We start from the raw sequence: 11,850 nt of genomic DNA on the forward strand, positions 1-11,850 counted from the left end.
ATAGTACAGAATTGCTGCCAAAATCAACAATTATAAAATAAATAAAAAAATCAAATTTCAATTTGCTAGTTGTACAAAGCTTGGGATGTGTAAAAAAGAATTTACAAATACATCCTGCCCTTCTGGGTGAGTAGGCCTACAGCTGGTGGACACCAAGGACCTACGATTTAGAATTATATGGTTCTATCTGCAAATAGTATTGTTTTGAGACATTAGAAAGTCCATGCTCAAAAATAGTTATTCTAGCATGTGTGCACTGCTTCTGCCTAGTTTTAAGTATTAGTGTATTTTATTTTCACATTTTCAGTTTAAAGAAGTCTAATTAAAACTTGTTATCTTGCCTGCCAGCACAAATTTTCATGGATAAAACAACCATTTTAAGTTATATTTGATGATTCAATGCAAGCAATATCCTCAATCATGAATTTTGCCATGAGTGATTTGCATCAGCAAAAAAGAGCAGTAACCTATTCAAATAATTCATACAATAGTGAAATTTTATTTTTCAATGTGTTATTCAGAGAAGCAATATCAGCATGAGTTTCACTAACAGCCTGGCCAGGGTTTAATATGTTCTGACAACCTCCATGTCTAGTGTTTGCATAACTTTTTTCATTCACATTTAGATCAGACTAGTTTTAAAGCTATGGGTTTTAATGTTTTATTCTGCACTTCCATATATGTCCAATACCTATAATCTCGAATTTAACATTGTAATTTCAGTCCAGGAAATGTGAATTTTCATCCTCACTGTACTTTTCAATTAATTTCTGTCATTTATATTGATCAAAAATGATTACATAGGCACAGAAATGAGTGTCCGTCATTATAAGCAGGATAACTAATGGTGCAATACAGTTCTTCACTTACTTTCCAGAAATGTTAAACAAACGGCTCTGTTTAACCAAGGTAAGAGGATTAACATATATTATAGATGTGGAGAGGTGGTTATTGTATATTATGTTATCAGTAAAAACCAAGGGCACCTGTATCACATCCATCTCAGGACTTGAACATGTATGTTACACTATATTTTTACATTTTGTTGAACACTACAGAGAAATTCATACAGTTGTTATATAATAGTAAAAAAAATAAATAAATAGCAATACCAACGAGAATTATTTTTTTGTTTCTTATTGTTGTTAATAATAATAATAATAATAATAATAATAATAATAATAATAACTATTATTATTATTATTATTATTACATTCTCTACTACTACTACTACTACTACTACTAATAATAACAATAATAATAATTTATTAGTATTAGTATGGTTTGTTGTAGATTGGCTGAAAACCTCGATAGGGCACAGAGGCTGTACCCTTGAACCTCCTGAACCTGCGCCAAACAATACGCAGCCTATCCAACTCCAGAGGGTAACGTGCAAAAGGTCACACATCGGCCCTAAGGCGTTTCATTAGCTTGCTGACTTAGTCAAATTGATAAAAAAAATAATTAACAAAAGAAATATTGTCTTTCACGACTTTAATGATGGATACAGAATGTGAGAGTGATGCGCATCATCCTTTCCTCACAGTTTACCTTGAAAGACTGTATGCGTATTCGTTTAAAAGAGCCTAATCAGAGCGACTGGGTTCCTGCTAGAATATTAAACATTCCATAATCATTCCTAGTCGATAGGTTGTGATTGAATATGTAATCTATCTGCTCCATTTCTCGCAACGACATTGAGATCCTGTCTTACAAACAGTGTAGTTTACCCTGAGTTAACCTCAGGACCGTATTCACCTTTAGTAGCCTACGTCTGCACAATGCATGACTTCCAAATTCCGATTCACCATAATTTACGGACAATACAAACCCCACCCCTTCTCATCCGTCCACTCATGTCCTGCCCCCACACCTCCAAGGTATGGTTCGATCTCCTCTCCGCTGAAGCTGGAACTGTGCCCGCAATGGCGTGAGTCTTGATTGGTCACCGCCCTTGTCGGTCATTTTCTGCTCTCCGTGCTCTGCGATATAGTTTAGCAGGTCGGTAAAATGACGTGCTAAGGGTCGTGGGATTTGTAGCTGAGCGCCACGGTAAACTCAAGTCACAGGCAGATACCCTGGACAGCGCACCTTCGGTCTCCGCTATATCTGTTTGCCATACAAGTAGGCTACCAGCGTTTGGGCTACAAAAGAAAAGAACTAACGCCGCGTACATCACCGGGGCAATTTCCCTCAATTTAATATGGTAAGGGCGGTTTCTCTTCATCGTTAGCCTGTTATTTCAGGATGTGTCAATATCTTGCTAAGCTAGGCTTAGCTGGTGATGCTATTGGTGTCATCGCATGTGCTATGTTCATTAAAAAGGATGCGGTATTAATCGGGACATGTTTGGTTTCTGCTGTGATGTTTAATTTATTAACGGATTCGTTCCTTGTAAAGCGAGACGTCATGCTGCGAATGTCTGCTGAGGGGTTTCATTTGTAAAGCCACTTTTTCGTATTTTTTTTCTCTCGTATGGAGTGATAAGACGAACAGTCTACGCATCTAAGGTAGAATTACGTGGTAAAGAATTGTACTGTATAGGCCTATTTTATATTAGAAGGGGCATGTTGCGATGCTCAGCGTCTGTCCGCACTTCAGCACATTGCTCTACAAACTTTAACACACATGCTACACAGGACTGTATGCGTATACTCCAATGCCATATCACAAATATCAATTATGTTATTATGAGGTGTATCTGTTGGTTTGTTTTTAACCTGGTGGCCGATGTATACGAATAACACGAATCAGTGCAACTTAATTTTTTTCACTTCTCTGGTGTTAAGAGACGTGGTGTACATTCTTAGTTTTTCTTTCTCGTTAATTTCGATACTTCCAAATACCCTTTTCCTTTCTGCATGCATGTAGCTTCATGCATGCAGAAAGGCACGAAATTCATTTATTTGTATTTTAAGTCACCCATATGCCTACACTCCAAAAGTACCTAATTTTACCGTTAGAATCGCACAGATCCTAATGCTTGTTGAAAGGCAACCATGTGCAGACTTGAGCATTTAATGAAATGCAAGCTTTTTTTTTTTTTTTTTTTTTTTTTTTTAACATGCTGCACCGTTGAACAGGAAAAAGTGCCACATATTCTTCTTGCTAATGAAGTGCTGGCCGTTGTTATTCCAGCATACCAAAGTGTTAGCCAAAAGGTGCCCTGCTTGCTGTCAGTCAGAAAGAAAGAAACAATAATAAGCTTTACAGAGAAACAACAAACATATTTGTGTTTTACAAATAGAGGAAATTTCAATCGGTTCAAGGTTGGTGAAACAGCATTTACAGTAGGACGTTCGCTCACTGTATTATGAAGCTTAAAATATTTCCTTGTAATATTTTGTAATTGAGAGTGCCTGAAAAGCCCCAGAAAACAATGCCCCAGAACTCACAATTTCCTCTCTTCAAAGGGTTTAAGATTGTCTCACAGAGGTGAGCTGCTGCTAAAAAGGTTTAAAAATCTTTTCATAGCTACGAGTCTCATTGAAAATGTTTTGCAGGAATCCTGAGAAAATTCCTGGCTAGGACTACTGTGTTAATCAAACTGTAACATTCTCATTGTAGTAGTTAGGTATGAAAAGCATACTGTTTTTGTGAAAAAAGCCAACCCAGTGAAAGTTTGATTGAAAGTGAAAGCATTATGAGCTGAACTTTTGACAATGACTATGAGTAATAATCTATACATATAATCTGTATATAATTAAATATATAAATTACGTGTACGCATGTGTCTGATCATAGCACACTGCAGAAGGACACCTCCAGCATCTGCCAGGCTATTTAAGTAGACATGAAGCAAAGTGCAGTGCTGAAGGTAGCATGCAGAGAGTTCCAGTACTGTGTGTCCCTCAGCCCTGGAAACAAAACACCCAAGGGTATACCCTGGGACATTCGGTCACCCTACCTCCTCCAGAAGAGATCCTGGACTGAAATTTCAGATCCCTGTTCCCTTGAAATCATTGCTCCAACTTTTGTTACCGTACACCATGGAGTGTCAAATCAATAGGCATTAAAGTTGGTGGAAATGGATGGAGGGAGTTGGGAGAGGAGTCATCCCAAAGGCGGCTCACTCAGCAAAGATGAGGCCCTATATTTCCCATGATTGCACAGGCGTCTTGAAAATCTTTAAACAAGTTACTGTCTTCAAAATATTAGAAATAGAAAGAGAAATAGTTCCTGTTTTATTTTTCTGTGCAGTAAAAGAAAATTTTTCTGGAAAATTGTCATATTTTTAAGCTTCATTATGCATGACTCAGCTGCTCGAGGGATAGATTCTGTATCATGGTAAGTTACCTCTGAACAGAGAGGGAAAGGGGGGCTGGACACGGTCCAGAAACACAATAATGAACTGTATTATGTGGAAATGGTGCAAAGGCCAACTGAACACACAGCTGTATATGTGTAGGTGTCGTGTGCAAGTATACAGGTAAATTAGATGAAATGATTTAAGATCTATGGGTTTGCTAAAAAGTCAAAATGCTGTCTGCTGTTATATATGGAGTGTACTAAAAATGCCCAACAAGGCTGACAAATGTGGGGTCAGTTTTACAATGGAGTCCAATCATAAAATAATAATAGAATAATATTTCTCTAGGGTAGAATAGGAAATATATGGTATCACAACATTTGCCCCAGCCTTTAGAATGAGGTCATTTAAATGGCAGCATTTGAACAGTATCTTGAGGGAATTTGTGCCTGGGTTTTCATTCCTAATTGCATTAATGTTAATTCCATTCATTCCATTCATTTTTAATGCCACAAAAATTTCAGTTCACATTAATCATAGCTGTTATTTTCATTTGTTCACTTTCAGGACCAACTAGAGGCCTTTGACAAAAAGTTGAATTCTTTTGTGGACTACTTATTTGGTGAAAGAGGTGAGCACTGCATATCCAATTTGGGCATAATGCTGACATCTTGCCTTTGGTTATACTGAGACAGTAGTGAGTGCTCAGTGCTTTAGACACTGTATACACACAAGCTATTCTGCTGAGTATCTAAATTAACTTTTGGAAATGATTTATATTTTGCAAGCTTCACCCCAGGTGTGAATGCTGCAGGCTGCCTTGGATCCAGGTCATAGTATCTAATCTGATTTACTTATATAAATAATACAAATCCTCACAAGGTAAGCTCAGCTTGTGTGGGAAGGTTGCATAGGATGAAATGCAGTTGGCAAGGTTGGCAGAAAGGTCTCCTGTGATTCAGTGATTTATTGATTTGCAAAACCGTTCCTGTCACAGCGACGGTTAACAGCTCCAATTCATTCACGTCACGCACAGGCTCAGCACAGTCTCCAGCAATTTCCTTGGATACCGAAATCTTGCCAATCTTGCCTAGACACTCACCAGATTGATACTGCACCTGTTCTGGAATACAAAGGAAATACTGATCAGTCGCGACAAGTCTGTCATAGTATCACTCAACACAGCCCTGTGCAAGGTGACTGAGACACAGCTAAGTAGACTGGTTGAATTAAGAAGCAGCGTTTTTAAAAAACCAAAACTGCTCCATTCTGAGCACTCCAGTTGCCAAATTCAGTTGGCAGTACACGAATGCTGCCCTCTTTTCAGGTTCAAAATGCAAACAACTTGTGTACAGCAAAGATGTCAAGAGAAAAAAAAAATCCAATGTTTAGTATTCAGCATGTAATTTATGTGCCCAATCAACAATGAAACTGAATGATTACTAATTACTGTACATTATTCCTCCCCCCCCATTTCACAGACTCCAGAGTGAGGGGATGGCTCTTGTTGGATTCATGTCTACCCACACTATCCTTGACCGTAGTCTACCTCCTTATAGTATACCTTGGACCAATATACATGAAGAACAGGCCAGCATATTCATTGAAAAAACTATTACTTGTATACAACTTTGCTGTGACTATGCTATCTCTCTACATGCTCATTGAGGTAAGGACCAAAAGCACCATGGTAAAAAAACTGTGAATATTGCCTCGTGAATATTGTGCAATGCTTCTTAACTGTGTTACTGAAATCCTTTCTATCTCAGGCAAGCCCCTGCTAGTATCCTTGATGGAGTGTGCCAGTCTGTGTGCTAGTGCTTTTGATTGTTAAGCTCCAGTAGCTGGGGCCTTTTGAATCAGATTAAATCTGTGAGCATTGGCATGCCTCATATTTTATCCAAGCCCTGGATGGACTGCTGGAAGACAGATATGGCATTCAGAATGGTTCATTGGATTACACGGACCCAGGGACAGTATTAGGCTTAGCATCCTGAATTGCAGATGACATTTACCTAGGCTTTTCTTTATGTGTTTCAGGGTTTGCTTTTCACATTGCTATTTTGCTTTTAGCAGAGAGCTTAAATGTATTATCAAGTTCCAATTCAGTTTAGATGTGAAATAATAGTATTACGGTTAAATGCTGGATTTTAAAAACGACGGTCCTCCAGGCACTTTGTAAATACGCACGTATGATCACTGTTAACGCTGGAATGAAATGGCACGGTACCTTAGTTTTGTTACCGGCAAGCATGGAGAAGGAGCTGCTCCTTCCAGTAATGCTATCTGCTCCTCCTCACGTGCATGAGCCAGAGTGAATTTTTGAAAAGGCCAGACTGAGATGCCGAAGGGGGAAGGCAGGCTCGCAGCCATGAGGCAAGAGTCACACTGCGTACGTGCTCTCCGGGGGGGCAGGGCACCCTGCTGTCTCTCTCTCCTTCTCTCTCTCTCTGTTGTAATGACCTCTGGGATTTGTCCGCTTGACCTTCTCGTATGACTGCTTACCTCTTTAGACGGCTTTTATTTTTGAACAAAGGGAAACGAAAAAGAAAATGGTTGACTGTGGAACTGTCTCTTAAGGCAAATAGTATACTGTATTTAATGCGTAGAAATTCAGTAATAAAACCAAATATACATTTCAGAAACATGAAATAAACAGGCACTGATGTCCACTCACATCTTATAGCAAATAATGTAAGTATTGAGAATAAATTCATTTGTAGAGCAAACACCCTTCGTTCAGATGAAACAAAAACCACGCGTATCAACAGTCTGAATCTGAATGCATCTTCAGAATGCGTGAATTGAGTCGCTCTTGTCTGTGCTCTTCGGGAATTTCAGGAAGTTCTGGCTCTTGATTGCATCATCAATCAGTGGTGTCAGACCTAGGTCATGTTCATGTTGATGTACACAATTTTTAGATGATAATCAAATCATGCTTTTTTCTATTTTTTTTAACCCAGTTTTGCTATTATAGATTTATGTATTGTTATCTGAAGTCAGGGACCCCAGTTACCTGTGTTATTGAATCAGGAGGCAGCTTGAGCTGTGATGAATGGGCCTGAGTGCAAACTGGCTCACGTTCCTGCATTAAGTCTGCCTTTCGCACCCTGGCCCAAGTGAATGTGAAAAGACAGAATGTGGTTGGTTTAGTTGATCTCAACTTGTCCGCTCGGTGAATAGGATTCTTGCTACATCGGGCCAGGCTGTGCCCCTGTGGTGAAGTCCCAGATGGCAACGCCGGTTCCAGATAACCAGCAGAGATATTCCAAGCTTCCGCCCCCTGGTGGCCCATCCCCGCTCTGCTGAGCCAGAGATCTGTAGGTCCCTAGAGGCCTAATTAACCCATAGATGATGAACGCTGTAAATCACAATCGATTCTAACAGTACCGTCAAAAAGACGGTTAGACTTGTGTGAACTCTCCGTCGTTGCAGAGCGTCTGTTCACTCACGTAATGCCTCTTATTGTGGCACCTCAGAACCTCCTTCACTATCTGTTCCCTAACAGCAGTGTTGCATCACAGCTATCAGCCATTTTCTTCCCCCTTTGACCCTGGCATCTTTCCTATCTGACATTTATTTTCAGGAATGTGATGCTTAGAAACATGTTATAGACTTTAAGTTACTGAGGTGGTCAAAATCAGCTTTGGTTTGTAACTAAAGACTAAATATAAGCCTTGTCCCATCTCTTAACACTGCATCTGCTTTTGACTAGAATATTTGAGGCTGAATTGGTTGGTAGAATGTGTGCTGGAGGTGCTGTATATTTTAAAGAACAGCTGATGTTTAAACCCATGTATCCAAAATAAGAGGTCATGCATGTTACATAAAACAAGATCCCAGGATCGTGTTGGAGTGGCTCTGTATAATTGTCTAGTTGTGATTTAGCATTTTAACTAGAGTGTAAATTCTCTACACATTATTACTGATTATTTCAGAGCTATCTACCCACCTACTGAACTGGGCCATTATAAAAGACTAGTATACTGCACCCACAGAAAAAATTTCAGTTTCTGGCTGAAAGGTAAAACTGCTTATTTCCTGGAGAGCATTAAGACTGAACACGAAGACCCAAAATTGGAATCGTGTCAATAATCTCCTTCTAGTACTAGGACACAGAGACAGCAATTGACCTCCAAATGGAGGGGTGTACAGCATTTAATGATTGCTTAAATGCAATTATTCTGATGAGAGCAGTCACATATCCCTCCTTATCACAAATTATGCAGTTGAAACCTCATCTGTCCCAATCCTATTACAGCTGCTCTCAATATCATAGCACCGCCCTCCCCCGCTGCAACAGAAAAGTATGTTTCCCTCCGAGTCTGACTGTCTGGGGGACTGGGAGGAACTTACCATGAGTGAGGGAGGGTGGGAGGGATGGGTCCGAGGGAGCGTTTCGTGACTTTTTACGATGGCGTTCTGTTTCAGCTGATAGCTGCCGCCTGGGTAGGGGGTTACCGGCTGCAGTGTCAGAATCTCAACAGCGCGGGAGACGCCGACATCAGGGTGAGCCCACCCACCGACTCGTGTTCTAATCCCCTCATCCCCTTTCTCCTAACGAGACTAGCGATGAGCTGACCCCTAACAGCCGTCTCCACGCACGCTTGTTTATGGGTATTACCTGTATAATCAACCTGTTTCTGTGCAATGCTTAAATAATGTATGGTATGCAACCATTTTTAAAGGAAGTTAAACGTAGCCTCATCGAAAAAAACTCTGTGGCCAGTTGTTATGTGTTCCAACATGATAGAAACTTCAAGGCTTTGCAAAGCCAAACACGTTTTCTCGATTGTCTGTGGTGTGGAAATGGAGGTAAATGGAGGGCACTTCCTGTTCCAGAACTTGGGAGAGTGCTAGAGGGCCCACCTTTGCTGGGAAAGAGGGGTAGGTATGTTGATGCATCGAAAGCTATGCTCATGTGCTTGGACTACCTACAGTTATGCCGACATTACTCGAATGTTATTATTAAGCGTATGTACTTAACATGAATGGCATCTATCACAAGTGAGGATGGTGTTAAAAATACCATTATGGCATTTTTAAAATGAGCCTGACCACCAGCATGGCACATTCCAATTTCATGGCTGCCTCTCATCTTTGCATTTGTGCTCCTCTCCACAGCTTGAAAAAAGTGCATCTCAGATCTTCACCTCAGTGTTGTAAATCAGCCAACAGTTATTAAATGCCCTCACTGTGAAAGAACAGAAAACAAAGCCTTGTTGTTCTGAGAGATGTCTGCATCCATTTTAACAGATTGCCAAAGTACTGTGGTGGTACTACTTCTCCAAGCTCATTGAGTTCCTGGACACGATATTCTTCGTTCTGAGGAAGAAGAACAATCAGATTTCGTTCTTGCACGTTTACCACCACGCCTCCATGTTCAACATCTGGTGGTGCGTGCTCAACTGGATACCGTGTGGGCAGAGTAAGTCTGAGCCTACCAACAAAGTCAACCTCATGTTCAGTGCAATTCTGAGTTATCACACAAGAACAGAAAAGGAAATACAAATAGCGCCATTACTGCCAGTGTCCCGACAGGGAAGCTTGGTTTCCCTCTACATTGTGATCCTAAAACCTCATAGACCCTGTTCTGTTCTGTCTTTACATGTCATATTGGACAAGTTGACGAAGGACTCAACAGTAAACTCACCTGGTCCTACTGTATTTATGTAAAGGCCACAACAAGATTGTATCCTCTAAATTTTAGTGGAAGGAGAAGATTCACAATTCAGTATGTTATTCTTTTATTTTGCAGTGAAGAGCCTCTCATGTACGTTCCGTTTATTCTGTCAAAAGGTTTCTTTGGACCAACCCTGAACAGTTTCATCCATGTGTTAATGTACTCCTACTATGGACTGTCCACCATTCCATCCATGCACAGATACCTATGGTGGAAGAGATATCTTACACAGGCCCAGCTGGTGAGTTGAATGTTTTTCAGTTGGTTAACAGGTGATTATGAGTGGCCGTCTTACAGTGGCATCCCATTTTTTTTGGCAGATCCAGTTTGTGCTGACCATCACACACACCCTCAGTGCAGCGGTCAAACCCTGTGGGTTTCCTATTGGTTGTCTTCTGTTCCAGTCCTCCTACATGACCACGCTGGTCATCCTCTTTGTTAATTTTTACGTACAGGTAAGGAGAGCAGCCAATGAAAATGCTACAGTTTCAATGAGGTGGTTTGGCTTAAATCAACTTTCCATTCAAAATTTACACAGAATTAGTTCAAGTCACATAAGATTTCCCAAAACAGTACTACAGGCAGTATTATCCTACTTCTCGTTTTGGGTCCTTATATGTGAAAGATGATAATGATTATATTAATCTAATGAATGACTAAATTATAAATAATAATTTGAAATAAAAATGTATTTGATTTCAGACGTACAGGAAACGACAAAAAGGGGAAGAAGAAAAAGTGCCCATTGGTCTAAATGATGTCAAAAAGGGTCATTCCAATGGCTATTCCAGTTCAATTAATGGATCCAAACAAAAAAGTCAGTAGTTTTGGGTAGTGACAGGAAAGATTAACCATCTAGAAGGGTATCCAAATCTAAAGATGCTCTGAAATAATGCTACAGCTCAAACAGGGATAATTTACTGTATGTTGCATTTTGTATAGAACACTTTGTTCTTAATTTTTTATCAAGTGTTTTTATTTTGTTTCCTTAAAGCTTTATAATGAAATGGTGCCCAGTACTGTATGTATCAAGACGCGGCATTCATTGGCTTTTCGGTGAAAGTGTCTGAAAACGTGGGTCTCAAGTTGTGCAATTTCCTTTCATTACTGATATCACTGTGCAGAGAAGGACGTTTACCATCAAGGACACATACAGAAAGTGAATATTTTTATTCATAAACAGTATTGAATGGTATGCAATGTACCGTTTTCACAATGGATTTTATTTTCTAATATTTTCTTGATGTATGCCACCTTCAATTATTGAATTACACAAAACATTATTCTAAATTAAACAAATGATGCCTTAGAAACACAGAACCATCTACCTGATGAATCACAATCATTTCAATGTGTCTGAATGTCTTAGTTCGCTGGGGCAACCATGCAAGCTGTAGTACATTTAACAAAAGTATTTTAGAAAATTATATTTTAAAAATGTTCTTACAATTTTCTTAGACTTTATAAGTGGTCAATTAAAGCAAATGTTATTGATCAATGTGTGTTTGAAGATGGATAACAATGTCAGGAAAAATAAAGTCATTAAAGACAAGATTTGCCTGTGACCATGACTTGAATGACACACATTGCCAGTAACCTTTTCACCCATGTCTATATATTTTTGCATAACCATAAGCACTATCGTCCTTCTTAAACAATTACCATTTTATCTGCTGTTGCATCTGAAAACCATGTTTAAAATAAGCACTGTTTTCTTCACTGTGTCCCTTACTGTTTTAAGGAACTTTTGATTTCCGATGAAGATGTAATCTCATACTGTAACAAAAACCTGAACCAAGTCTCAGACATAAACATTGAGCAGTAGTGAGAGCCAAACTCAAGCAGTCCCTGTCAGACCAGGAGTAGTAAATAATGACATGCATCACAAAAACATTACTGCAAGCTATACTGTATACCA

The 11,850-nt window shown here is 39.4% G+C and overlaps 1 protein-coding gene across 1 annotated transcript; it reads left to right on the plus strand.

The window, feature by feature from the left end:
* Positions 1-1,956: 1,956 nt before the first annotated feature.
* On the plus strand, positions 1,957-11,484 carry elovl2 (ELOVL fatty acid elongase 2). The gene is made up of 8 exons (XM_035415789.1): positions 1,957-2,206; positions 4,817-4,880; positions 5,731-5,918; positions 8,681-8,758; positions 9,506-9,677; positions 10,049-10,173; positions 10,253-10,387; positions 10,635-11,484. The coding sequence occupies exons 1-8, from the start codon at positions 2,204-2,206 to the stop codon at positions 10,755-10,757; spliced, it is 888 nt and encodes a 295-aa protein (XP_035271680.1). The 5' UTR covers positions 1,957-2,203; the 3' UTR covers positions 10,758-11,484.
* The last annotated feature ends 366 nt before the right edge of the window (positions 11,485-11,850 follow it).

The sequence above is a fragment of the Anguilla anguilla genome, chromosome 4 (assembly GCF_013347855.1).
Source record: "Anguilla anguilla isolate fAngAng1 chromosome 4, fAngAng1.pri, whole genome shotgun sequence".
Taxonomy (NCBI): domain Eukaryota; kingdom Metazoa; phylum Chordata; class Actinopteri; order Anguilliformes; family Anguillidae; genus Anguilla; species Anguilla anguilla.

Coding starts and splice junctions, on each gene's coding strand:
- elovl2 (XM_035415789.1), top strand. Junction 4,881..5,730: donor CTACTTATTTGGTGAAAGAG/GTGAGCACTGCA, acceptor CCCATTTCACAG/ACTCCAGAGTGAGGGGATGG. Junction 9,678..10,048: donor CTGGATACCGTGTGGGCAGA/GTAAGTCTGAGC, acceptor TTCTGTCAAAAG/GTTTCTTTGGACCAACCCTG.